The sequence below is a fragment of the Pezoporus flaviventris genome, unplaced genomic scaffold, assembly GCF_033815535.1.
Source record: "Pezoporus flaviventris isolate CSIRO_AGI_PZ_B2104156 unplaced genomic scaffold, CSIRO_AGI_Pfla_v1 ptg000023l, whole genome shotgun sequence".
Classification (NCBI taxonomy): domain Eukaryota; kingdom Metazoa; phylum Chordata; class Aves; order Psittaciformes; family Psittacidae; genus Pezoporus; species Pezoporus flaviventris.
In genome coordinates this window covers 17,423,347-17,450,746 of record NW_026892571.1, presented here as the reverse complement: position 1 = coordinate 17,450,746, position 27,400 = coordinate 17,423,347, and the positions used below count along the sequence as shown (strand labels likewise).

The window sequence follows — 27,400 nt, the reverse complement described above, 5'->3', positions numbered from 1 at the left end:
GATGATACCTCCCTCGGCGGAGGTGAGGTTGGTCAAGTAGATGTAGAATAAACCAAAGTCAGTGGAGTAACGCTGGGAAAGATGTGCTCAATGGAGCAGAAGCTGCTGTTAAATATACGCCTAGGAGAGCGGCTGCTTCCCTCCCTGGCAGGGCTGGGAGTCCCTTTCCAAGGCTGCCCCATCCTACTGCATCCTTTTGGGGTACAGGGAGCCCCGATGCAGCATGTTGGCACTCCCCATGCAGCCACAACCCACCCATGGGTGCCCGTCACCATGCCCACTACATGGGGCTACCCCAATAGCCATCATTGGAGGTTCTTCTATTACTTTAAGGATTTTGGGTGCTGTGCTGGTGCCAGAGGTGCAGCCCCATTCCCAGGGGATCCAGGGACTGCTGTCCTTCCTGTGGGATGCTCCCCAGCCCCAGCTGGCAGGAGGATGTGTGGGGGTCTGTCTTTTTTGTAGTGGGATCCGTTTCCTTTAACCACCATCCAGCCTTCCCCTTTTCAAGTGTCTTTTCCCCCCCACAGACCACAGCCATCAGGGACTGCTCGCAGCGATGGCTTTTCCACCCCCTTCCCCGCTGTATCCTGCACCCAGGCTCACCCTGCTTGCTGCTCCTCACTTGAGCAAGCTTAGCCCATTAATAATTCAGGGTCTGTTTGTTTGGGCTTCTTCTTGTTGTTGTTTTGAAGCAATCCTGCCAGTTTGGAGCTGTTTTATAACATGTCTGTGCTGCAGCCCACAACAAACATCCGCGCGTAGCCTGAAATCCCTATTCTTCACTGAGATCATAAGCTCATTGCACAAGTAATCATTTCAGCAGCAGACTGGTTTGGTGCGTGGATAGATGAAGCAGCAAATCCCCCACTACTTGGTGGTATATTACAAGCAAGAGATGTATTTAATAGAGGTACCGATGTAGAGCATGGAAGTATCTTGGGAACAGATTTAGGGCTGGAAGCTGTTCTCAGTTACATCGCTGCTGATCTGGATTAGTGCTGTGGGTATCAATGGGAGGAGGACTCGCCTGAGCTGCCTGTAGGCAGGTGCCACGCTTGTGCTTGCTGGTGGGTTGTTGCTGTTAACATAGGGCTGTGTACCCCAGTTTAATGGAGGAAGAAGAAGAATAATCCAGGCGCAAATAATCCAGGCCAATTTTGTGGAATGTTTGCTTTTAGGCTTATCTGTAAGGAAATCCATAAATACTTTCAGCTGGCATTTCCTTAACGTCGTAGGCAGAGATGAAAACACCACAGGCCTCTGGAAGGGGAAGCTGAGCTTATTTATCTCTTATTTAACTGCCCATAGCAGGGGGGTTGGAGCCAGGTGATCTTCAAGATCCCTTCCAACCCAAACCATTCTCTGATGAGCTCCTTATAGAAACAGGTAAGCAGGAAAGTTGGGTATAGGTTAATCATAGAATGGTTTAGGTTGGAAGGGACCTTTAAAGCTCATCTGGTTCCAATTAATGTATGGATTAACATATTAATGGCATGAAGGCTATGTGTTAACATACAGATCAGCAGGGTTGGAGATGAGTGGGAGACGCTTTAGACGTTTTGCCTCCATGTTTTTCAGCACAGCCTTTATGTCAAGTCATTGTTTCTGCCATTTCCATAAATTCCTCGCAGTAATTGCAGTCGTTCCCAATGATATTCAGAGTTCTGCTGCTGGATGGAGCGAGGAGGCTTTCATCACAAGTGCTCCAGGACAGCTCTGTCAGTGCCGAGCATCGCTGGAGAGAGACAGCGGCTTAGAAAGTGGCTTCTAAAATACTCTGTCATCATCATCTTAAATTTGAGCAATAATTGATGTCGGTGGGTGGCAGAAAGGGTGATAATTGGTTTCTGTAAATCTTTTAAGTGCATTAGCAGGCTGTTTGTAACAAAATATGTGGAAGTTTCGCCACGGATGCACCTCTCGCGCTGATTGCGTGGCGCTGGTTGCTTCGTCGGTCACGCTCTACGTTAAGAGCCTGTTATAAATAACGTGGGTAAAAGGTTCATGTACACTCATCCCCCAAGCATTGCGTGCCTGCAGGTGATGGGTTAGGGGTGGCTGAGTCCCACATGGCCTCGTGTCGTGTTGGGGTGGTTAGCTGTCATCCCCTGACCTATTGGGATGCCCTAGGGAGCACCCAGGCTAGGGCAGGGGTAGCTGGTGTCCCCATGGGTGCCTTATTCAGAGGCAAGTCATGCTTCTCCCAAAGCATCCTTTTGCACAGCAGTGCCTACACTCAGTTCAGCATCTAACCAGTGACTTTTATGTTTGGGCTGCTTTCATTCTCTCAGTCTCCAAGGGGGGAAGGATTCTCTTTGCAGGGGCAGAAGCTGAAGCGAGCAGGTTTGAAGTGACCCTGAGTGAGCTGGAAGGAGATCTTAGGAGCCTGTGGTCCCTGTGCTGTGTCTGAACACCCCGTCAGGGAGCTGGCATCCTCTCACTCTCAGTGTTTCAAAGACTAAGAGACAAGCCTGCATCTTCTAACAAGTGCTTTCCTGTATTTAAACCCAGTAGTTTTGCTTGTTTCTATATACTGAAAAGTAGACTCCAAGGCTTATAGCTTGATAAACCAGCCTGCGGTCCTGATGACTGTTTGTTCATGAGCTGTTTCATCTCCAGGTATCCTCCCCAGCATAAAAGGATTTATTGTGTCAGTAAATTGATTTTAGTGGCACACACTTTAGTCAGGAATAGGTCTCCCTTTTGTGAAAGGTGCCTCTTCAGCTGTTTTTTTTCTCCCTGTGCAGCGAGTCGGCTCGCTCTGTGAGAAGGAGCAGCTGAGGATTCATTTAGCAGAAGAATATTGCTCCTTCATGCCACATAAATTGTGGTATTACAGGAGTAATTATAACGGAGGGCGGCGTTGTGTAAAGGGATGGGCTTGGTGGTTCTCCCAGACCTGGTGCCAGCCAACGATCCCAGCTCCTTTGGGATAAAGGAGGTCATCATTAACACGCTGAAGTGCTAATGGGGAGAGGGTATGGGTGGTCCCCTGGAAGGGGTGATGGGACATGGAGCCTTTTACTCCTGTGTCAGTGTTTTGAACGCAGCTTTTCATACAAGAGCTTGGTGTACCAGGTGTACCAGGTGAAAATACCTCTCTCTTGGTCAGCAGGTAGCATCCACAGTCCCGATGATGGTCTCAAACATGACTTAGCCCATTGATATCGCTGGATTTATTCATTGTAGCCAAGATCAGTATCTGGGTCTTGGCTTATCCTTCCCTGGGGACAACGTTGGTGTCACTTGTACAGTACACAGGGAGTGTTGTGGTGGAGCGTTCCTTGGGGTTTCCTATTTGGTTGTCCACAATCAATACTGAGAGCGTTTTTGCAGCCAAAAAGATGGCAGTTTTATGAATGGAGTGTAATCGCACAAACTTGATACGATACAGAAGGAGATAAATGGAGCACAAATGGAAAAAGCACTTCACCCCCAGGCCCCATTGTTTAGTGTTTCATAAACGATTAATCGCTTCATCCCCATCCAGTGCAATTGTCAGTTCAATAAGCTCCGAGGTATTCTGAATGACGCTTGGCAAACGGATTCCTGATGTAATTACATCTAAATGGAGTGTGAGAGCGTGTGTGTGAGGGAGGGGAGAGATCTATATATCTCCATGTAGTGGTATAACAGCTACACTGCACGTGGGCTGATGCAGAAACCTCACTGGGGTGCTGGTGGTGCTCCAGTGTGTGTTTAGGGATCAGTTTCTCACCAGGGTTAAGCTGGAGATGCAGCGGATGGAAAGTGCCGGGGATGGGATGGGAGCCGGTTCTTTCCACTCGAGGTGAATGGGAACAGTGGTGGTGCCAGCACGATCCCGGCCCTGCAGGCAGGTCAGGGTCATGATTCCTGTGGAAACCTCCCTCCCTTTCCTTCCTCGTGCTGCCTGCAGCTGCCGGCTCTCTGCCTGCTCTTTTCCCTCCTCACAGGGTGGCTCTGGAAGGTGTGTGCAGAAAGGCACTGGGACCACTCTAATGATCATTGTGCCTTCCAGAACAGCAGAGAGAGCAGAGGCTGGAATGGTGGGAGAAAGAAAGGGAGTAACTCCAGGCTGATGCTCTGGTGCCTGGGATCATTCACAGATGTGGAACAGCGACCCAGATTCTTGTTGGGCTTAGAGTCATGGCTTGTGGCTCTCCACAGAGCAACTTCAACTTAGGTGATGTGTTTATAGAGTATATATAGAGAGAGTATATATATGTTATAGAGTGTATATAGATATATAGCAAATAATACCCTGGCTTTACCTATAACCCACTACCTGCCATGTTACATCCAACCGGCACGGTGCCACAAGCGAGCTGGTGGCTCCATCCCGGCTCCGATGCGTGGATCTTGCTGTGCCACCGTGCCAGCACATGATGCTTCATCACCGAGCTCCCAGGCAGCCTGTGCCAGCCTGGAGCCATGCAGAGATCCCGTGCCCATCACCAGGGCCCCTTGGGAATCAAACAGGTACCGGCAGGTTCCTCGGCGTGTTGCGGCACAGCAGCCCCAGCGCTTGAAAGGGCTGCGATAGGGAACAGTGTTGTCTGTCTTAGATGGTATCTCAGACTCGACAGAGACATGTAAAATGCCAGGCTAGATGTTTGCAGAGACTTGTCAAGCCAAGGGAACCCGTGCCAATGCGAAACACTGGGGAAGAGCAGAAGCAGGCAGGCATTGGTGCGCCTGCTCGCCTGCGGGTTGCTTTCCCCCTTGACAGAGATATTTCAGCCAGTCCATGGCCATAAGGGAAAGGTGCAGCCCCACCAGCCCCATCCAGCCAGAGGTGCTGGGACTGCTGCCCAGGACCCCTTCCTTCCCCACCTCTCGTAGCCCAGGGTTCAGCCCAGGATGGGGGTATCACACCGTGGCTCGAGGGATGCCCAACATGGCGAATTTCTCCCTGAAATAACTGCTTCACATTGCTATTTCCTCAAGCCTTTTTTTTTCCCCTTCTCTGCTCATAAATGAGATATTTTCTGCCGTTGCCTTGCAACAGGAATGGTGAACAGCAGCGCGGGTCAGGCTCCTGCACTGCCTGCTGCATACTGGAGTATCCTGGCCGTCATCGTGGGTAATACACACAACTGAAATACAAAGCTTAAGTGTTTTGTATTGCATCCTGCTGTATCTCCATTCCCATCTCTATGTAATCATCTCCAGTGATGAAATACTGCTCATGGGGAGATGGGGTGTGGTGAGGACTCTGCCTCCTACCCCTCGCACAGAACCTTTCTCTTGCTGCTGACAGATTTTTTCCCCTCTTTGTTTCCTTTACCTGGAGTGACCTCATATAGTGTGTGTGGCAACAGGAGCTTTGTGGGCAGGTGAGAGGCAGCCTGTTTGCAGCCAAGCATCAGGCAGCAGCAGCCCCCTGTAATGGTATCCAGGTATCCCACTGCTGGAGGCTGCTGCTCTGTGAAAGCCTCTCCTGGTTATTGTGTTGCTGGTTATCACTGTAGAGAAACCTCTGGTAAAGCACCTCTGCCACTTCTTTCCACTAAAGATACTGGTGTAGGGGGAATAAAAGGCACTGCAGCAGATCCGAGCCCACCTGTAGCTGGGTCTGTCCTTCTGGTTCTGCTAAACCCAACCAGGAATAAGCCCCTTTGTTCTCCGTGTCGGCCTTTGGCTTCCCTTTCACAGCTCCGTTTAATTCGCCTCAAAAAAGGTCAATTTTCAGCCTTCACAATTAAAGCATTGACTTAGTGTTGCCAAAGCTTGTCCGAGCCCTCGCTGCAGAACGCATCTCTGCAGAACTTGTCTCCTTGAACACTGAAACTGTCAGCCCTAATTATCCGCATTGCTTCAGCTGAATGGGTTTCGTTCCTCTCAGCCAGCAGCAATATTTTGTTACTGTCTATGAAATATAAACTGCATCCTGAGTTCGGAGCAGCCGTTTTCTGAATCACTGCTCTTGCCATCGCCGTGGATTTGCCTCTTGAGTTGCAATCTGAAACGCTCAGCCCTTTGCAAAGCGCTCCCTGAAGGCACCGGAGCTGCATCAGTGACTTCCTCTGCCTTCTGCCTTGCAGAAAAGCCCGAGCTGGATGAGATCACCCTGGAGCGAGTGTTGGAGGAGCTGGAGACCATGTGCTATGAGAACATGAACATCGCCATCGAAACAGAGGAGGGTTTGGGCATCGAGTACGACGAGGACGTGGTGTGCGACGTGTGCCGCTCGCCGGAGGGGGAGGACGGCAACGAGATGGTGTTTTGTGACAAGTGCAACGTCTGCGTGCACCAGGTGAGCTGAGAGCAGCAGCTCTGGGCTGCCTGCACGGCGTGATTCTGTATGGAGAGGGGCTGTGGGCAAGGGCCTGGAGGGACAGGCCAAGGGGAATGGCTTTAACCTGCCCCAGGGGAGACTGAGATGAGCTCTTAGGCAGAAGCTCTTCCCTGTGAGGGTGCTGAGGCGCTGGCACAGGGTGCCCAGAGAAGCTGTGGCTGCCCCATCCCTGGCAGTGCTCAAGGCCAGGTTGGACACAGGGGCTTGGAGCAAGCTGCTCTAGTGGAAGGGGTCCCTGCCCATGGCAGGGGTTGGAGCTGGAGGAGCTTTAAGGTCCCTTCTAACCCAAACCCGTCTGTGATTCTGTTATTCTGTATGCTCCTCTGGGTTCCTCCCATCCCCAGCGTTCCCACTGCCCTGAGCTGTAGATCTCTGATAGGCTTTTCTGATGGGTTCCCAGTGCAATTTTGGTGGAACAAGGGTAGCAAATGAGGTCTTGGACAGCTGACAGGCTGCAAACTTGCTATTCTTAGTTTCTTAGCCCCAACCCTTCATAAATGCCCATAGAAATACACAACAGAGATTGAAAACAGCCTCCTGCTTTGCCCCTCTTCCTTATTCTCTGATCTCTGTCATGTTTTATTTTATGTCTCCTCCTCTTCTTCTTTATCCCATCTTTCTTTATTAAACTGCAGTGAGATCTTTAGCACCATGTGCAGGACTGGCTGCTGGGCTGGGAAGGATGTGGGTCTGCAGCCCCACAGTCACCCTGCTCTCAAGGAGGGATGGGCATGCACAGACCTCCAACGTCCTCCTCTCCCGCAGCATACCACAGGGGTAGCAGGACCTGCCAGCTCCACGAGCACTGGTTCTCGTTGCAATAGGAGGGTAGGGTTTCATTTGATTGTGCTGCCTGCAGGGAAATAGCTTTATTTTTAGAACTGAATGCAAATGCTTCGTGCCCTTCCTGGGGGGGAGCCTGCGCTGGGGGAAACCTTGACAAGGAGAAAGCAGCCGTGTGAGGGTCTCCATGGGTCCGGGGAGGTTTTGCTACTTGTGCTTTGAGGGGAAGCACTGTGTGGTGCTGGGATAGCAGCAACAGCTTCTGGGCTTCACCCTCTGCATGAAAGGGTTTTTGTTGCTCTGAAGAGAGCCGTTTTGCTCATCTTTTGGGCAGCGTTTCCATCATCGCTTCCTGGAGGTGGGAGAGCACTGGAGATATCTATAGTTGCGGGAGGTGGGTGTTTTGAATGGTTTCCATCAGTGAATCAGATTCCACAAAATGCCAGCATGAATTCAGGCTTGGGGTTGAGTGATGTTGGGTTGGGGCTGGGTTTTTAACAAGCCCAGGTTGCAGTGTCAGGCTGTGAGCTGACCGCTGCGGGTGGGCAGAGGCTCAGGGGGAGGTGGTCAGCGTGCACAGGGTGTCATGGGGCCATACAGACCCTGGCTGTCAGAAGGGGATGCAGCAGGCTGGATTTCGAGGCTGCTGAAGGAAAAGGGGGATTTTCCATTGTTTTCAGGGAGCAGAGTCCAGCCCTAAGCCTGATGCCAGCCCATAAGCTGCCTGTGATTCGATCTCTGCCCCAATTTGCACCCTGAGCCACAAAGTCCAGAGCCACAGCATGGGATGTTACATGGCATCACATTTCTCACCTAACCTGCCCCGTGCCTCTGTCAGCCCCACATCCCAAACCTGCTGGGGATGATGCTTTCCCAGCTGAGAAGGGGAGCTGGGGGTCCCATCAGAAGCAGCCAGAGCCATGGTTCATCCTCCTGCATCCCATCGGGAAGGGGCAGAGGCAGGGTTGCACTCAGACACACGTTGGTAGGTGCTGGTGCCGGAAGGTATGGTTGTAAACATCTCATCTGCATGAGGCAAGCCACGAGGCTTGCTATTAATTAATTCCTGTGAAGCGTAGCTTCTAGTAAGCACATGCAATCTTCGTTCCCAGATCTTCAGTGAGGAGGAATCTTCCCCCCTGCTGCTAAATCGTTGTGGTTCATTGCTGTCACGGTGGCAACATCACACTTCTCTTTAGCATAGGAGTGAGCCATCTCCAGCTTCCAGCCACCGTGCAGGGTCCTGTCATTACTGAGCTCCCCTTCCCTGGTGTGAGGACGTGGCCAAGCCCTCCCTCTGTTGCATGCACCACACTAAGCTTCCCTGTGGCTCAGCATCCTCCCCGGTTTTTAGCATCCCTCTCAGTGATGTTGCACCCGTGACAGGCACAGCAATAAAAATAGCTGCTCTGCTCCTACTCAGCATTGCTCGGGCTCCGTATTCCCATAGCACCTTCTGGCTGGTGATGGACTGGGAGAGCGTGTTTAGCTGATAACCCACCTCCTATCTAGAAGCACTCCTTGTCCAGGTCAGAGATGCTGTAGTATTTGCTTCTCGGAGCAGAACTGCACCTTCAGCTGCTCTAAAACCTCCAGGAGTAAAGAACTGAGAGCCAAGACTCTGCTAGAGATGCACAAGTGGTCATAATTCCTGCTTTCCCCTGGATTTTGAGCTCAATCTGCCAGTTTATGCTCCTGACAGTACATACCAGGCTGCTTTTTGTTTGGTACTAAATCACATGGTTTATAGAACTCTGTTACAGAAATGGTTTATCTCTCAGGTTTGGAGGTGCTGTGAAGCACACAGTTAGGTCTCTGTGAGCCATGTAGACATGCAACAACAATATTACCTGCCTTAATACCTTGTTATCCCAATAATCTTTTCATGAAGTGGCTTTTTCCCTTTGGAAATCACTGTCTTGAGTCGATTTGTGCTTCGGGACAGCCAAAAGTCATAGAATCATAGAATCCCAGACTGGGTTGGGTTGGAAGAGACCTTAAAACTCCTCCAGCTCCAACCCCTGCCACGGGCAGGGACCCCTTCCACTAGAGCAGCTTGCTCCAAGCCCCTGTGTCCAACCTGGCCTTGAGCACTGCCAGGGATGGGGCAGCCACAGCTTCTCTGGGCACCCCGTGCCAGCGCCTCAGCACCCTCACAGGGAAGAGCTTCTTCCTTAGAGCTCATCTCAGTCTCCCCTGGGGCAGGTTAAAGCCATTCCCCTTGGCCTGTCCCTGCCTCTCCTTGTGAAAAGTCCCTGTCCAGATTTCCTGTCATTATGAAGTCTGTTCTTGGCCAGCAAAGACTGAGGATGTGCTTTTCCCACGCTCATGCCTCTCCGTGTGCCCCCTCTGCCCCTGTCACTTGCAGTGGCGGTGACCTCCAGCAGGATGAAAAGCTGGTTTGGGGCCGGGGGGGGGGTGGTAAACTTCAAGCATCAGAGCTGACAAATGCCTGGGCTCATTCCCAGCCAGCAGCACCGGGTCCTTACTGCCGCTTCCCTCCTGCAGGGATTCAGAGCAGACAGCTCTAGTATGAATTACATCTCCTCGCTTAAGATAGTGGCACAGCCCCGCGTTATGCCCGAGGCAGTTGTGTGCCACTCGCTGAAAGCCTGAGTGCAACTTGCCAGGACCTGCTGGTTACAAACTGCCTGGTTTTAGGAGTAGCTGTTTAATACTGTCATGAGTTACAGCCGGAGTGGAAAGTATTTTATCACCATCACTATGGGATAGGGCTTATCATTTGGCTCTTCCCCAAGAACGGAACAGAAGCATTTATGAACACTTTGGCTTCTCTGTGTCCTGCACTATCTCAGCAGGTCGGGGAGCTCCGTGGGTGAGCCGAGTCCTTTAGTTCCAGCTCTCTTGGCTGTAGACTTGTTCTTGTGTCATTTAGATTTATTGTCCTTGATGTTTATTATCCTCTGTGGTTCCTCCTTTCTGATTCATATGTGTGACTATCGCTTTCCCCTTTTTACCTTTCTGTAGTTATTTTCACTTCCCCTCCAGGCTGTGTTGGGGTGTAACCAGTGTGGCCATCTTTCTCAATGATGAGGTTGTGGCTTTTCAGCCCTCAGCTACCTCAGAGGTTTCTCCACATGGCATTTCTTACTCCTCTGAGTTGTTGTGGGTCTAATGGCCGCTAGAAACAGGCTTTGCCCACAGAGCAGAGCTGCTGGTGTCGGAGCAGCTGGGTTGCCCACCCCAGACCTAGAGCCAGGAGGATGCTTGGCACGATGCACAGCACATTTTTACACTTAGCTTTTAGTTAAAACCCCAGACATACTGATCCAGCATGAGTATCCGTGTGAAAATAGGGAAGGTAGCAACGAAGGAAGAGCTTAACCTCGCTGTCAGTGACTGCGGAACTGCTTTACATTAGGATGCCCAGATGTGGTGGGAGGAAGCCAGCGGTAGTGAAAAAGGGGGGAGCAAAGGAGGAGGTGTGGGATGATGCTTTACCTGCTCTTAGATGCCCTAACCCTCCTGCCTCGTGTCTGCACAGGCGTGCTACGGCATCCTGAAGGTGCCCATCGGGAGCTGGCTGTGCCGGACCTGCGCCCTTGGGGTTCAGCCAAAGTGTCTACTGTGCCCGAAGAGGGGGGGAGCGCTGAAGCCCACCCGGAGCGGGACGAAATGGGTCCACGTTAGCTGTGCCTTATGGATACCTGAAGTAAGATGTTTCCCGACCTCCTCTTGACGGGCGGGCGGGCGGGCATGGACCTCGTTTCAAGTCTCAGCCCAGGATGTCCATTAATGGTGTAAATAGCAAGTCCAGTTTGGGTGACGGCTGTGATACTGGTGGGTCGCCAGGCTGTGTGTTTGATTAGCAGCCATGGGGCAGCCTATTAAGGGAGGACACAGAGGTGGGGTGCAAGGGCAGAGAGGTGGGGGGCATTCACAAGACCTCCAGGTAAGGTAAAGCTCATTCCATGTACCCATCTGAGATACACAGCAACAGCCGGGTGAGGAGTTAGTTCAGAGGAAAGACATAGATCTTTCCTTCCATTTCACCCAAACTGGTTTCTGGGTTTGGGGGTTTGGTTTTATTTTCCAGCTTACAAGTGACCCTGAAAAATAACAAACAGGAAATGGATCCCTCATTCACACTACTACAGATACCCTCTTGTGGGAGATTTGGGGTGGAAGGCAGGATTTACAACTTGTCTTCTGTTTCGTGGCCAGGTTAGCATTGGATGTCCTGAAAAAATGGAACCCATTACGAAGATCTCTCATATCCCAGCAAGCAGATGGGCTTTGTCCTGCAGCCTTTGCAAGGAGTGCACTGGGACTTGTATTCAGGTATGTAACCTGGCACCAAAGAAACTCAGACCTCTGGGGTTGTGCCTCTAGTTGCCACTGGAGATTCTCGACATGCTAGAGGATGTGATCTGGCTGAGGCTTATTCCTGCTCGGAGTAAACCTAATGACAGGGAGCAGGAGCGCCCATCAGATATCATGAGGTGTTTGCAATCATTTAATGTATTGGGTGCTAGGAATCTAGATTAACTTTCTTTGCATAACACAGTGATGTTGCTGTAGTGACACTAATTACCAGGGCTGCAAATGACCTTGGTTTGAAACCAGGAGCCTCCAGCAGAAAGGCTTGGCAGAGCTGCCGGGAAAGTGGGATGCTCGTGGGATACAGAGCCCAAGTACTTCACAAACCGGTGGGAAGCCTTTCTGTTGGGGGGATATCAGGGAGCCCCAGGATTAGGTAGTCCCCACCAGCCTGCTGGCTTGGAAAATGCAGTATTTACCATGTATTAATCATAGAATCATAGGATCACAGAATAGTTTGGGTTGGGAAGGACCTTGAGATCATCAAGTTCCAACCCCCCTGCCATGGGCAGGGACACCTCACACTAAAGTAGAGTATACATTCCCATAGAGTATTTACCATTGCATTCCCACATTTTCTCCTGTTTGCCACACCTAAGCAGACATCTGATTGCCTGCTCTCCCTGCAGCAGGAAGGTAAGTTCTCTTTTCAGACAGAAAGCAGGATGCTCTGGGTTTTCCTATTACAAAAGTGGGACAGAGCTTCCTTGGCCGTGAGCTCTCTTCTTGGAGAGCAAAGAAGAGAAGCTCCCATCCAAAATGCAGCACTCTTGGTGTGAGAGCATCTGGGAATCCTTGCTGTGATTCTCCCTGCTTCCCTGTGCTTGGCCGGTGCAATATCCCAATGGTCCCAGGGAATGGGCGTGGGGATCTGCTGTTCTACAGTGCCTGTGCCTGTTGCTTTCACTGGTAAAGCCGGCATTGAAGCAGTCTTGGGGTGCAGGAGAGGACAGAATAACCATTAAGCTCTGAGAAACTGGGAGAAGGTTTGGGATGTGGACCAGTCCAAACTGATCAGCTCCAGTACAGCAACGGGAGCTGCACCTCGGAGGTTGGTGTTCACAGCACTCACTATGGGAGATGAGGAGCAGCTGGCTGGTTGCAGAAGGGGTGATAGGAATAGGAGGTCTGCAGGCTCTGTTGCGTTCATGTCGCTGCTCTGGGTTTAATACTTTAAAGGGAGCTATTTAAAAGCAATCCCCTTAGCTTGAAATGAAATCTCACAATACTTCTTTAAATCTCTGGCGTTGACTCACATCTTTTTTGATGGCTCCGGGTGGATCTGCTTATTCACCCTGCCAGATGGAGAGACTGTGTCATAACGGCAACTGCTTTCAAAGAACGGAAGGGCAGGGAAGGAGGCAAACAGGCTTGGCAGCATCAAAAAGAATTCAGCTTCTCTGAGGCTTCATCCTCTTAGTGCCGGCATGGCATGGGAGCTGTGAGATCCCGGGGACTGAATGGATTTGCATTAAAGGTCACCTGAGATGGAACAGAAGCTTTATTGTCTCATGAGCCGGCAGCTCATGGTTTATAAGGCTTCATGAGATTGCCACCACAGTGCTTGCCGAGGCCACCCTTCCATGCTCGGGGTGCTTTTGCTTCAAGGAAAAGGGGGAGAAGGGGGGAAAAAGGGCAGCAGAGCCTTTATTTAAGGATTGATGGGGTAAATCAACAAGTTCCTGCACAGGTAAATAAGCACACTCTGTACTCATCAGCGGTACAGAGCTCTGTTTTGCAAGCTTCTGTTTATGGAGCGTGTTTTTGATCAGTGCCTGTTTATACAGGTGTAATCCAACCACCTTTGTCAGCGTTTTGGGTTCAGGACCCAGCTCTGACAGGAGGAGGTTGTTCTCTGTTCCAGCACTGAGCTTTTCTTGATTCAGGAATCAGGTGCTGCAGGTGGGGCAGGTTTGGGGATGAAAGGGAGTTGTTTCCAGGAGGGGGGTTTCCAAGTGGCTGGTTGGAAATGGGCTTTGTTGGACCAGGAGGTGAAATCTGGAAGGCAGGCTGGAGGGGTGGAAGAGCATCATCCCAACGGAGCATGGGGATGCTCAGGGGCAGCAAGGAAACACCCACCTGGACCACATGGGCAGAGACAAACGTGAGAAGTTTTTGCATGGGGACCTCTGAGCATCGAGGTGTTTTTCCTCATCCAAATCTGACCATCAAAGGGTCAAATCCCAAGGGAAGGGATTCCCACTGCCTGACCTTCCTGCTTCCTCATAATGACTTCCCTTGCTTTCTGGTACAGAGCTTTGAACCCGGTGTAACTTGTCATATCCATAGTTGAGCCAGAGCTCCTGGACACTGGGCAGGGATGCAGCCCTGGCGTCACCCTATCCCCGGCTCCTGTTAAAGGGAAATCATGACTTCATGGTGGTTCTTGTGGTCAGACACCAGGACATGCCAAGGAGAGCTCGGTATCCAGCAGGAATTTTCTCATTTGCATTGCTGAGATGGAAAAGAAAGTGCCAGGAGTCCTGACCACGCTTCCTTGGGACCCAGCTCCCTCCTCACCAAATCCCTGTCAGAACAACTGGAAGTGCTCACCGAGGCCTTTCAACACAGTACAAAATGCCAGGTCCCTGTTAGCTGCTGGCAGGCTTCTCCAAAGGGCACAATCTTTTCCCGTCACCATCTTCCAGCTTTCTTTTTGTTGTTGCTTTTTGGAGGAAAAAGCCCTCAAAAGTATCCTCCACCATCCAATCGTTCCTTATTGCTCCTCTTCCCACTGCTCCCCTTTGAGCTGCTTGTGCCGCTGGTCCCCATCCACTGGGATAACTGGTGCAGTGGTTCCCGGATGCTGAGAATTGCCTGTTTGGGCTGAGAAGCGCTACCAGGATCCAGACCATCTGTGGTCACTGAGCATCACATGGTGGTGTTGGTAAGGATGCAGGAGTGTCCTGGCTGATGGCTTGGCTGCAGTTCAGCACCGGTAATTCATTTTCCCTTCCTGAGTCCCCCTTGCAGGTCTGTTGGAGGAGCTGCTTCCTTCCCCTCCGGCCCCAAACTGCACCAGAGCACCTCTGTAAGCTGGAAAACTTCTGTTTGAGCTCCCTTAGCGCATAAAACCATCCTTCTGTTTCTTCCCAGTCAGTGGTTTGAGGACTCATTATCAGCCCACAGTAATCTCTGGTGCAGTTTTCATCCTCTCTGTCTCGGAATTGTGTTTGGGAATGGATTTGTCTGGATGAGCAAAGTGAGCTGAGATCCTCGAGTGAAAGGTCCTGTGAGATAATCATCAATAACGAAGCAGACTTAGGGGCTGGGCCAGTCTTTTGAGCCTGGTTTATTCTGCATGGCAGATCCCTTCTCCCGCGATGAGCTGCTTCATTCCAGCGCTGTTCTGGGGTGGATCAGTGTGGGTTTATTGTCAGTGTATGGAAGGTCCTTGGGTAGCCGTGGCTGAGCAGGTACCTTGCTCTGTTGCCCTGTCAGCTGGGCTGCCTGATGATTTTCTGTTTGCATTTTGGGCACAGTTTCTGCCGAGTGCTGCTTGCCATCTGTCAGAGGAGAGATCCGGCACGGGTGACATTCCATGTGCTTTGTTCCTAAGGTGGAGTGATGGTCTTTCCTGTTAGCAGGACATTGTCCTGGCAGAAGCCACAGCCCTGTTGTTAATGCTGTTGTTAGCTCTGGTGGCAGAAACATCCTTGCAGCTTTCCTTCACTCGCGTGGTTCACTGTGGTGGTGAGTTCTGTGCCCACTCTCTCCACTCTAGATATTTATGTGCATAACAGCACAAAAGGATGCTGTAGCTTGAAGCACCCCCAGCTGTTAATGCCAAAATGGCCAGGATGAAGTATATCAGGAGTACATCGGGAGTGAATCAGGAGCTCCATGGTAGTGCCATGCTACATCTTGGCTGCCAGAGAAGAAAGCTCAATTATGGGACCTTCCAGCTGGCAAAGTATCCTGAAAGTGTTGTTAAAGTGAAGAAGGGTGAATCTCAAGTCTCATTGCATCTTCTTGTGCCAGTGGCTGCAGAAGTGCATGCCAGAGCTGTAAAAGCCAGTGTGTGACACACTGACTGCACCGAAGAAATCTGGAGGCTTCAAGTCAGGCTGAGCTCCCTCTGTCCCTCCTTCATCACCAAAACTAAATACTTGAGGGTGGAGCTAGTGCTTCAGCCACGTGGGAGGCTGCAACAGGGCTTGTCCTATGGGTCCTGTGATGCCAGGCTCCACGCAGTTGCCGGCAGCATAGAATCATGGAATGGTTTGTGTTGGAAGGGACCTTAAAGCGCATCCAGTTCCAACAGGGCGAGCAGGGATTAGGAGTTCATAGCCTGCTTGCATTTGATGCCTGCGGGAGTTAGTGCCCAGCATCACTGCCTGGAGCCATGCTAGTACAGTTCAGGGCTCGGCCATGGGAAGGCTGCATCCAGCTCTTCCCACTGGAGGCTTTGGAGCAGGGCTTGGAGAGCCCTGGAAGTGGAGGGCTTGTACAGCACTTGCTTATGCTTTTCTTGGCCCTGGTATCTAGGCAAGTCTCTGCTTCCATAAGCACCAGCAGCTTCATTAACAAAGTCAAGGGAAAACATCTAAAAGCAGCAGTGTCAGAAGTTCACACGCTGGGTGATGGAGCAGGCATTCAGGGCCGATGGGATGAGGATAAAGAGCCGTACAGCTTCTGCTCCTCAGCTCCTAACAGAGCATACGCTTCCTTTCCCTCTGTCTGAGAACTGAAGTGCAGCAGAGCCCCAGTTAAACTGAATGGTTTGTGGTCAACATCCAGGAAATTTCATGTGCCTCCGCCTGGTCCTTCAGGCCACAGCTGCATCTTCATCCCCCACAAGAATAATTCTTCTATAAACACTGAAATACGGTGCCTACAGTAATAGCCCACTTAAAATGTCTCATTATTGCAGTTAAACTGGTCATTAGCAGCTGGAATAGACTGATTTCTTATGGGTTATGGTAGAAATAATTACCTGATACTCAGAGCCATTAAAAACCAGTTAATGAGTAGAGGGGGAGAAGGTGCTGACATGGACACAGGCACAGCGCTGGCTTGGGGGGGGGTGTTCTCTGTAGGAAACCAGGCTGAGGTTTGTTGCCTGTGGGATCCAAAGTAATATAAACTGTGGGGAACTGTTATAATGTCAGTGTGATATAAGTTTGACAGCAGTCCAGCCGCTGTGCCCGTTCGGAAAGGTTCATTTCGTGATGTTCTGCTCTGTAGATGTTGAGTTGCCCTTTTTTTTCCCCTCCCCTTTTTTAATGGAGCTAATTAGAGGCTGTGTAATTTCCAGAGGAGAGCAGCATCGTGCTCCGGGAGTGTTGGCTGCCTCTGAGATCCCATGTTCACTCATAAACACTGACGTGTTCTGTATGCTTTCAATAAAAACAGCATATTCACTTTAGATGTGGTAACTGGAGTAGTTTAAGGGTGAAATACAGATTCCATCAGGAGAAATCCATTGACAGCCTGCGAGCATCGCGCTGTCGTCTTCGGCTGTTGTCATGTCTTGTTGGAAGAACCATTGGAAGCTCCTGCTTATTGTAGGTGAAGGGTGAGCAGAGCCCAGCAGAGAGAAGGATTAAAGCAGGTGAGGTGGGAAGGTGCCTGCTCATACCTAGTGTTTCTTCTGCTTGGGTGTCTGGCTCATAGGTGTCTAAGACTTGGGCAATAAGGAGTACCGGTTGTGGAGCATCCATCGCTTCCCAGTGGGGGCTGTCACTCAGATGGGTTTGTGGGAAGCAGTAGGTGCTTTGTCCTGGCCATAAGCCCTGTCCTTGTCCCCGCAGTGCTCCATGCCCGCCTGCGTCACCGCGTTCCACGTCACCTGCGCCTTCGACCACAACCTCGACATGCGGACGATCCTAGCAGACAACGACGAAGTGAAGTTCAAGTCCTTCTGCCTTGAGCACAGCACCGGTGCCACGAAGCTGCCCGAGGAGGCGCGGACAGAGCCTGACCAAGCGCAGCTGGACTTGGAGAAGGTCACGCTACGGAAGCAGAAGCTCCAGCAGCTGGAGGAGGACTTCTATGAACTCGTGAAGCCTTCGGAGGTGGCGGAGAACCTGGACTTGAGCGAGTCGCTGGTGGATTTTGTCTACCAGTACTGGAAGCTGAAGAGGAAAGCAAACTCCAACAAACCGCTGCTGACACCAAAAACAGATGAAGTGGACAACTTGGCCCAGCAAGAACAGGATGTTCTCTACCGACGCCTAAAGCTCTTCATGCACCTCAGGCAAGACCTGGAGAGGGTGAGTACAGCTTTTCCTTCGGTGGTGTGCCCATACGCTCCATCAGGGCTGCTTTAATGTGTGCTGGCATTTATAGTCTATAGTAAAGTGGAACTTGGCTCAGTTCAACTCCCAAAACAGTCGGGCCCCTCCATCTAGAGCATTATCAGGAAGAATAACAGTGCTCAGTGTGTGCATCATCACTGCCAAAACACTGACACTGATGAAGGAAGTTAGTGGCAGCCTCAGCTGGGGGTTCAAAAGAACAAATGTTTATGGGGAGAGGTGCCTCGGTGGGGTCAGGTGGATGGGAGGCAGATGATGCTGCAGCTTCTATCCACTCTATCTTCACAGTCTCAAACCACAAAGCTACCCAGTGCCTGCCCCTCAGATGCTCTCCAGCAGCAAGGCACAGGAACACCTCATTATGCTCCTACATTGAACATCAAAGAGAGGGGAATGGCAGGAGGGAGCAGTGGGGCCAGCTGGACCGGGCATTCCCTACCCTGCTGCAGCCGAAAGTGGGTCAGGTCCTCAAGGAGCTGCTGGTGGAGGCAGAGCCGTGCCGGAGGATGCAGATGGAGGATGCAGGCACCTGCAGCTCCCTGTGGAGCAGGGCATCCTTGCGCAGGGGAGGGAGCAGCCACTGCCACGGCAGCTTTTGGGGTGAGAGCAAGCATCCATGGAGGAGCAGTGCCAGAGCAGTGCTGGACCTCCCCTGGCTGTGCTGGCTGCTGCAGCATCACTGCCTGCCTGTGGATTGGGCTGTCATGGCTGCATGGATGGAAGGAGCAGGGATGGGGTAGAGCAGGCTGGAGAGGAGGAGGAGCAGTGGAAGCAAGAAGCAACAAGGGGAAGAAGCACAGCACAGCACCCTGTGTCGGACAGCAAAGAGTGGCCAGGGGAGGGGATGGATGCACTGGTGCTGCTGCTGGGTGGGGGAAATGGGCATAGCACAGGGCAGCAGTGAGACAAGGAAAGGCAGGACAGGGCTGCGAGCCTGGCATGCAGGGGCCAAGCTCCTTCTTCTCCTTTGCTTAAAACCTGAGCCCTGCCTGGTCCCCCCTTCTCCTGCTCCTGCCAGAGGGGTGAATCCGTGGCCCCTGCGTGATTGCTCACTATGCAGACACCATGGAAGGGCTCAGGGAGTCACTGGGAGCAGGCGAAGAGGGAGGAAAGCAGGAAAATAGCATTGCTTTGATGCAGTGGATGTGGTGCCCTGAGCAGGGGTGCTCAGGGTGCTGCAGGGGACGTGCTGCTCCCCGGGAGGCAAAGGTGATGGTGATGCTGTCCCTGGGGTGATGCTGCTGCTCTGCACCTCTGATCCCTCTCTCCAAGCTGCTGTGGGTCTGTGGCATAGTTTAACCCTTAGAGAAAAGGGTGGTGTGGGTCAGCACCATGTTCACATCCAGGTGGGGGTTCAGCTCTGGACCAAACCATCCTGGTTCCTTGCTGCACCCACTTCCCGGGTGGGTCTCAGAGCCTGAGAGCCTTCTCCTGTGTAAAAGCAATTGGATTTCAAGCTATCGGTCTCTTTTCTGTGGCCCTTTTGGCCACTATCCCTGCATACATCATTGACATCAGTCTGTGCCTCATTTGCTCCTGCCTGTACTGCATCATGTTCCCACCTCTGTGGTGGTCTGGGCTGGTGCCACTGTTAATGGGTCTCCAGCACCAAGCTGTAGGCAACAGGCTGCAGCTGCCAGATCCGGGGGTGACAAGTTTAACTCCCTTTCTTCCCTCATCTGCTTCTCTGTAGTGTAAATCTAAACCAGGCTGCTCTGCCTCCTTCTGCTTCCACTTGCTCCCAGCTGCAGTGAACCACCGTGCATCACTGGGTACAGTCTGCAGTGCATCGCTGCATCTCTCGTACAGCCCTTTGCTCCGGGAGCTGCCTAATTCAAACCCATGGCATGGCAGCTTCTCCTTGATGTTTTTTGGTGTCAAAGCCACACTTTTTACCAGATTTCCTCATTTACCACAGTAACCTCCAGGCTTTGTGGGGTCATTCCCCGTCAGCGTTCAGCCTCTGCTTAGCAACTCCCTGCCAGGTTTCACTGCCTGGCCCTGGAAGAGCTGTTTGTTTGCTCTGCTTCTGAGACAGGGAACAATAAACACTGGCCAGATCAAAGTCCAGTGGGTGATACAGGTTTAAATCCAGTGCATCCCAGGTATCTGATCCTGCCTGTCAGTGCCGCTCACAGCCGCCCCTTTTCACTTACAAGTAGTGAGGCAAAGCATCAAATAGATGTTGTAGAAGGGCAGCCTGGAGGGGTGGCTTTGAGGAGGTGTCCGCAGGGCATCACATTCAATGTTAGTGTTCTCAGTAATTGATCTGTCAGGAACAGTTGTAATTCTGGGGCTGATAATGGTATCTGGATAAGGACTGGTGCTTTAATTCAGCTTTAACATAAAGCTGTAGTTTCCTGTCTCTCGTACCATCCAAGCTTGGCTTGGGGAAGCAGCACTGGGTGGTATTTAGCTGTGTAAGTGTGTGTAAATACCAGCAGTCTCTAAGCAGAGCACAAGTGATGTTTTCTTCCAGGAATATCAAATCATAGGGAAGAGATACCGCCAAACACTTGGAGATGCAGGTTGCCAGAGGCAGTTGTTTTTCTCATGAAGAAATTTGGGGTTGATGTTTTCTCCAATCCAGAACAAAAATACACAGCATTAGCTCACTGCTCTGCGTTTACAGCTAGCTGATTCGACAGCAAAAGGAGCAGCTTTTTCTCCTGTATTCCTACGTGTTCCCAGATTGTCCTTAGGTAAGACTGGTGCCATCAGGGGGTCATCCTGGTGCCTTCACAGCCCTTGGTGGCAGACACTAGGGATGATGTCCTGGCTTGCTTTGTCACTGTGAGAGGCACAAAGGCTCCTCACCGTGTAGGAGCAGTTCCCTAATCCTGGAAATGCCCCAGCCTTCCTCTGCAGAGCAGGGATTGAACATGAGGAGAGGGAGGAATCGGAGGCATGAGGGTCTCAGGTGCGAGTCTGGACATACCCACACACATTGCTGCAGTGCCTCCAGTCGGGCCCCCTCCTCCTCACTTCATTACAGGCAGTTTTCTCTTTCAGAGCACCAGGAAGCTGAGTAAACGCTGTCAAATCCTGTTAGAGCTGCCACTGGCATTTTCTGTTTCGCAGCTGAAAGCCTGTTTCCTCCTAAAGCCTCGCTGCCCGGTGCAGCCATGGTGACAGAGCCCGGCTCTGCAGCCACCCTGATACAGGGCTGGCAAACCCCATGGCACTGAGATTCATCACCAGGCAGATGCCAGTGGGTACCACGCGGTAGCTCTGTTGTCTCAGAAGGTGTTCATCAGCATCCCTGTGTGATGAGCAGGGTTTAACCACTCCCGTGCTGGCTCACATGAGCATTTATGTCTGGTGCTCTGCTGTTTGCAATGGGGACAGAAGGCAGCAGTGATTTGCAGGGGCAAGTGTGAGTAACCATAGAAAGGGGCTACATTTGGGGTAGGGGAGGTGCACCAGCTGCTGACCTGGGCCAGCATCACCTGCATATTTTGCTGTATTTCCTATGCTCTGTCCTAGCTGCAACAAGTACTGAATGTGAATTGTGAATGATCATAGGAGTGCAGACTGGTTTGTGTTGGAAGAGACCTCAAAGCTCGTCCTGCTCCAACCCCTGCCACGGGCAGGGACCCCTTCCACTGGAGCAGCTTGCTCCAAGCCCCTGTGTCCAACCTGGCCTTGAGCACTGCCAGGGATGGGGCAGCCACAGCTTCTCTGGGCACCCTGTGCCAGCGCCTCAGCACCCTCACAGGGAAGAGCTTCTGCCTAAGAGCTCATCTCAGTCTCCCCTGGGGTAGGTTAAAGCCATTCCCCTTGGCCTGTGAGGTGAAAAGGACCGGATCTCAGGGCGTGTGGATTTCCCAGGGCAGCAGAAGCAGCAACACAGTTTGAGGGGACCCAAACTTTCCCCTCAGTTTGGGTCCCAAACCAGACACTGCCTAAACCTGACACTGTTTCTTGTGCTTCCGTAGGTTAGAAATCTGTGTTACATGGTGACGAGACGGGAGAAAATGAAGCACACCATTTGTAAGCTGCAGGAGCAGATCTTCCATCTCCAGATGAAGCTTATTGAGAAAGATCTTTACCCAGGTCAGTACCGCTTGCCAGAGCTTGTTCTCACACACTCTGTCCCTGCTGTCCTCTGAAGCCAGACGGGTGCCTAAGGCTCAGACCCCTCCCCAAGGGAACCAGAGCTCCCTCTGCCCAAGGTTGGTTTGTGTGTTGAGTCTTTACCCATCTCCAGTTTTGTTCAGAAGCACCCAATAAAGCCGTACCCCGGGTGACCGGAGTGATTTCACAGATGCCTCTTGATCCTCCTCTCCCCAGGAGTCTACCAGAAAGCCCAAGTGTTTGGCTAGGCAGTGATGCTAAGGCAGTGTTTGGGGGCTTTATGGAGATGGAGCTGTCTGGCAGGAGACAGCAAATCGTGCCCGCAGGGCTGCTGATGCTGGGGCTGGTTCACAGCAGCTGGCTCCCTGGCATGGGTCAGCAGCCCTTGCTTTGGACTCATTGCAGATGCCTTTGGCTCTGTCAGGAATCAGAGGTTAAGCTATCAGTGGGGTGTCTTTTGCTCTGAGAGACCAGCTCCGTTAGCACTGCTTGACTGCAGTCCTCTCCTCCAGATACCTGTTGGTGGAGAACATCATGCTGCCGCATGCAAAGCCTCTGGCAACTCACTGTTAAGGAACTGAAATAAAGTTGGTTTCCTTCTGTCCTACTTTCTTGCCTTTCACACAAGCATTCCCGGAGCCCGCAGCTCCTGCTGTGGTGGCAGAGCAGAGCAGACCCTGTGGCTGCAGAGCAGTTTTTCCAGCAGCAGCATCTGGCGCTTTGGCAGGCGCTTCCAGCAGTTGTTGTGTTTGTGGCTTTGGAGCCGCGTTTGAAGCCATCACATGGTTGGGGTTTCTTCAGGAACTGTCTGGGCTGAGCTTTCCTTGACAAAAGTTCCCTTTGACGGCAGTTTTGGAGCCTGAGGAGGGTGTGCGTTGAGGTGGTTGTGACTCGGAGCCTGGGTGAATTCCTCTGGAAGGCCAGAGCCAGGCAGGGATGGCCGGGACCCCAGGGTGTGCTCCAGGGAGATGTGGCTCCTGCACACCTCAGGCCCTGTGACACAGATCAGTACCACTGTGTGTTGATGCTCCATACATCCTCACGGAACCAGTGACTGAGGTCACCAGGCTGGACAGACACAGAATGGTGTTCCCAGGTGTTGGAGACCCCACATCCCAAGAGCCGTTCTCTGGCACATGGGAATGTGCTGGATGGTGCTCCCCACAGGGATGCTGCTGGTGAGGAGGGAGGTCCAGCTCAGGAGTAACGGGTGGATAAAAGACAAGAGCAACAGTCTCAGCTCCTGCAGGCAGATTCCATGCGCTGTTCCTGTTGGGCTCTGCAGGTTTGATGGGGGATCACAGGGACTTTGTGATGTTCTTCAGTTCATCTGGGCGAACCTGGATTAGCATTTGCAGCCCTCAGAAGGTGACAGGCACAAGGGTGCTTTGCCAGGAAGGCTTTTTGAACTTGGCTCCCTCACAAACCAGGTGTTGGATGGCTGGAAATGCCCTTGGGGAATCCAACCTCTGGTCATGCCCGACCCAGTCTAGCGCAGCGATGGCGTGGCAGCTCCTCCTGAGGAGGGCTGCGATGGGGTGCAGATGCCAGCCAGGGAGGGGAGCTGTGCTGGGCTCTGCTGCTCGTGTTCTGGGGCTGTCTGCACCATTGCCCTTCCCACAAATGGCATGCATGTACTCTGGGGAAAGCACAACTGCCTTTACCATGATGCTTGCTCTGCCTAAAGGTGAGTGATCAGAGGCAAACCCACAGCGCGAGGGTGGCTCAAGAGGTGATTGGGGTGCAGGCTGTGGCGTTCACGTTTTGATGCAGATGCTCTCCTCTCCTGCACCAAATGGATGGTGTTTGCCAGTTTGTTTTCTGCTTTGAACCAACTGAGCTGAGCTGCTCCTGGGATGGGCCTGAGCCATCCCTGCGCCTGAGCAGGGATTGCTGCCTCTGGGACCTGACTCCTGCAAGTAACTGATGCCAGGGATAGAGCCTGACCGGGGGAGTTTGGTCCTGCGATCTTCAGGTGGTTTAAGCATCTGGGTCCTTCCATGCCAGGGGGATGTTAGGGACCCAAGTGCCTTTCAGCATCGGTGTGTAGGGTCTTCCAAGCTCAGGAAGCGTTCCCTCACCAGGGTGTAGCATCAGATCTTAAGCTGCAATCCCAGATGTGGGAAGTGAGGACGGCCTGGTGAGCTGTGACAGTCGCAGTGCAGGCAGGAGCACCTTACCTCCTCCCCAGTGCAATATGTGGTCCTCATATGCGTGCTCATCTCCAACTCCTGCCCGATGGAAGGAGCAAGCCCCGGGGCTGGTGGCATTGTGGCATGGAGGGGTGGGCAGTGAAACTGAGGTCAGAGAAGGGCTCAGCCTTCCTGTGGCAGCTACACAGCCCTGCCCGTGCATGGCAGCACAGAGCAGAGCAGTGTTGTGTGCATTTTCTGCTTCAGCTCCTTCCTGTCTCATCCTCATCCCATCCTGAACGTGCACCATTATAGACCCCAGTGCTACCAAGTGCTCCCAACACCCAAGGGTTTGCTAAGCCTCCTCCGTGCCAATTGACAATACTTGGAGCTAAAGATACTTGGCACCAGTGGGACCAAAGCTATGGATAATTCACTGCTGCATATTCATAGAATCACAGAGTCCCAGAGTGTTTGGGTTGGAAGGGGCCTTAAAGCTCATCCAGCTCCAACCCCTGCCACGGGCAGGGACCCCTTCCACTAGAGCAGCTTGCTCCAAGCCCCTGTGTCCAACCTGGCCTTGAGCACTGCCAGGGATGGAGCCTTCACAACTTCCTTGGTCATCCTGTCCCTGTGCCCTCACCACATTGCAAAGCACTGACTGGTGTAAAGGTGGGGGGACTGCTCCTGTAGCATCCCCTCCCAACAGCTCCCCACCAAGCTGCTCTGGGTACCTGGGGCTTCTTGCAGGCAGGAAGAAGGCGCCATGATTTTGCCTGATTGAGGCCCGTTTCTAACTGCTGTTACAGCACTCATCGACAGAAATCTGTTGGGCTTATTCCAGAGATGGTTTTGGCACAGAAGCAGTTTTGGAACGGCTCCACCTAAAGCTCAAAGCTTGGAGGGGTTCATTTCCCCCACTGACAAGTGATCATTTGAGGAGGAGATTTCTAATAAAATCAGTGTAAGATGAACCCACCCCTCTGCCTTGTATTTTTCTTGCATGGAACGGAAAGTCAACAGTGTCTGGCTTTGAGACACGGCTGCTATTTTGACAGGTTCCTCTTCAAAAGCTGCTGCTCGGGTTTCTCTTTAGCCCCATTGTGCTGCCTGAACCGAGCCAGAGCTCTGGTCTGGAAGCCAAGTGGAAAATGTGTCTGCCCTTCTCCAGTTATTTGGCAGGAAGGCAGCGAACACCAGCTTAGCTTTTGCCTTCCTTGCTCTCAGTGGGTGCTCTGGTCAGGAGGGGGGGTCCTGGCTTGGCAAGCCCGGGGCTATAAATCCTGTTAATCCACACTCAGGCAGGTGCAGTGTGAATTCCCTCCCCTGCTCACCCCATGTATTTCCATCACAGAGGCAAGGGGAGAGGAGAGGTTATTCCCTCTGACCCATCCAGCCCATGGCCTCACTGCTGAAGCTGTTTGTAGGTGCCTAACGCATGAACCAGTTTGTTCCTTAACATCACTGCTCTGATAGCTGCTTGTGCAGGTTCAGCCACGGGCCAGACTCAGTAACTGCGTGTCTTCCATCAGCCACCCTCATCTTGGTTTTAGGGCAGTATCCTTCCCCCTCTGAAAAGTGATAGAGGTTTTAGCGTGGACTTCTCTGGGAGAGTGACCTAATGGAGTAAGTAAAAGCTGTTGAAGTGTTTTGCTTGGCAATACAAGTTGTACTTTTATGGGGTATTTGTCCTGTTTACCCAAGAGGAATAAATCCAGTAGAAGTTCAAAGCCGTTTAGGAAATACTGATTTTTAGCTGAATGGCTACATAGCTAAGAGTCATACGGCTTTCCATAGGCAGTGCTGGCCGCCTTCCTACTCTATTTGCTTATGCTCAATATACTGCTTCAGTTTTACAACTTTGGGTTGTTTCCACCCACTATGAGTGTGAGCAGTTACTATAGCCAAAAGGTCAAATTAAATCAAGGTCTGCTTTAAAACACTGCTGGCACCGTTGCTGTCCAGCTGCCTTTGCAGCTGAATCCCTCCAGGAGATGCTGTTGTTGGTGATGGGTGGCACACAGCTGGGTTTGGGGGTCCTCATCCTCCTGGAAGGAGTCTGAGCAGCGTTTGGGGTTATGCAGATCCTCACCCCAAAGCACAGATCCAGGAATGCATCTTGGTGGTGCAGAGCTTCCAGTGAGTCCCTTGCCTTCAGTGGGATAGCCCTGTGGCCACACTAAGTTCATATCCAAGGCCTCAACCTTGTTTTTATATAACCTATAGGATTCAGATCTTCTTATTGCACATAGACCTTAGCCTACAGTTGCCCAGGAAGCGCTCCCTCTTTGGCTTGGAGTTGGTTGCAGGTCTGGTCCAGCTGCCCACTGCAGGGGTGTGCCCCAAGGGGAACTTGCTCACTGCAGCATCCCTGATGCCTCGTCTCACATGGAGTTTTCCTTTCTTTCTGCAAAATGCCAGAACAAACTGGGAAGAAGACAAAGGGTAAGAAAAGTGACCCGAGGAGGAAAGGAAGAGATGGTAGAAAAAATAGTCCTGAGAAGAAAGAGAAAAGGAAATCAGTCAACGAAACTGTATTGGGACAACTGGGTAAGTCTGATTTTAGGGACCCATGCTGCTGGAGGCTCCCTGTTTTGGGGAGCAGGGTTAAGAGTCCCAGCCCCTGATCCCTCCTGCATGTACATTGCTTAGTTACACCCGAGGCCATGGGAGCCTCTTCCATCTCTCCCTTTGTGGGCATCAGCCTGAATTATTGAGGTCCTGTGGGAGAGGCCACGTTGGAGACATGGTACTCAGCAGGGAAGGGGTGTAAAGTGTCCCCCCCAGCCCTAGGGCTTGTTGGATTGGGATGATGTTACAGACCCTGTGATGTGCTGCTGCTGAAGCATGATTTCGCTTTCCAGTGATAAAATCAGACTTACCCACCTGGCAGTAGGGCTGATCCCCTGCGTCTTCTGTGCTGTGCACCCATGGTGGGTACAGCTCATGGGCTGTGGATTTGCATGGCTTAAACTGTCCAGAACCCTGTGGTTGTGCTGGTCGTGCCAGCAGCATCCAGGAGGCAGGCACAAAGTGAATCCTGTCTCTTGAATTTGCTATGGGAGATAAGGAGATGCAGGCTGGCTCTGTGGATGCTTCACCCACCTCCGGCTCTTCCCCATCAGCCACAACCTGCTGTTGCTCAGCAACAGATGGGGCTTGGGGAGAAGTAAAAAACCAAAACAAAAAGGTCTTTTTTGATAAGATCCTTGACAACTACATATGGTTTTTTACACAGAATTGGGGTTTTGTGTGACTTCCTCTGTCTGCTGGCATGCAGGGCAGGATGCGATGGGTTCCCATGTGCTCAGCTTCCCATGGAGTTTCTATGGGAAGTCTGGGGGTCTGAACCACCCTGCCTTGCTCTGCTTTGCCCTTTGCTCACCCCAACTGTTGCTTTCTGTTCGTCTCCAAGCTGTTGGGCTATGGGCAGGAGCCCCTTTGGTAACAGCTTTTGCGCTCATCTTGTCTCTGTGCTGTTCTCTGCTAAGGAAGCTTTGGCTTTGCTGGGGCAAATTCCATCA

The 27,400-nt window shown here is 51.9% G+C and overlaps 1 protein-coding gene across 3 annotated transcripts in view; it reads left to right on the top strand.

The window, feature by feature from the left end:
• JADE2 (jade family PHD finger 2) overlaps positions 1-27,400 on the top strand; it is a 76,486-nt gene that overhangs the window by 43,897 nt on the left and 5,189 nt on the right. For 2 of the 3 annotated variants that reach the window (XM_061457061.1, XM_061457060.1), the window contains exons 6-11: positions 6,030-6,241; positions 10,572-10,739; positions 11,252-11,368; positions 17,161-17,622; positions 21,606-21,723; positions 26,298-26,426. In XM_061457061.1, the coding sequence (XP_061313045.1) occupies positions 6,030-6,241; positions 10,572-10,739; positions 11,252-11,368; positions 17,161-17,622; positions 21,606-21,723; positions 26,298-26,426 (1,206 nt within the window). The remainder of the gene's footprint in view (positions 1-6,029; positions 6,242-10,571; positions 10,740-11,251; positions 11,369-17,160; positions 17,623-21,605; positions 21,724-26,297; positions 26,427-27,400) is intronic. The other variant, XM_061457062.1, reaches the window with a different exon arrangement.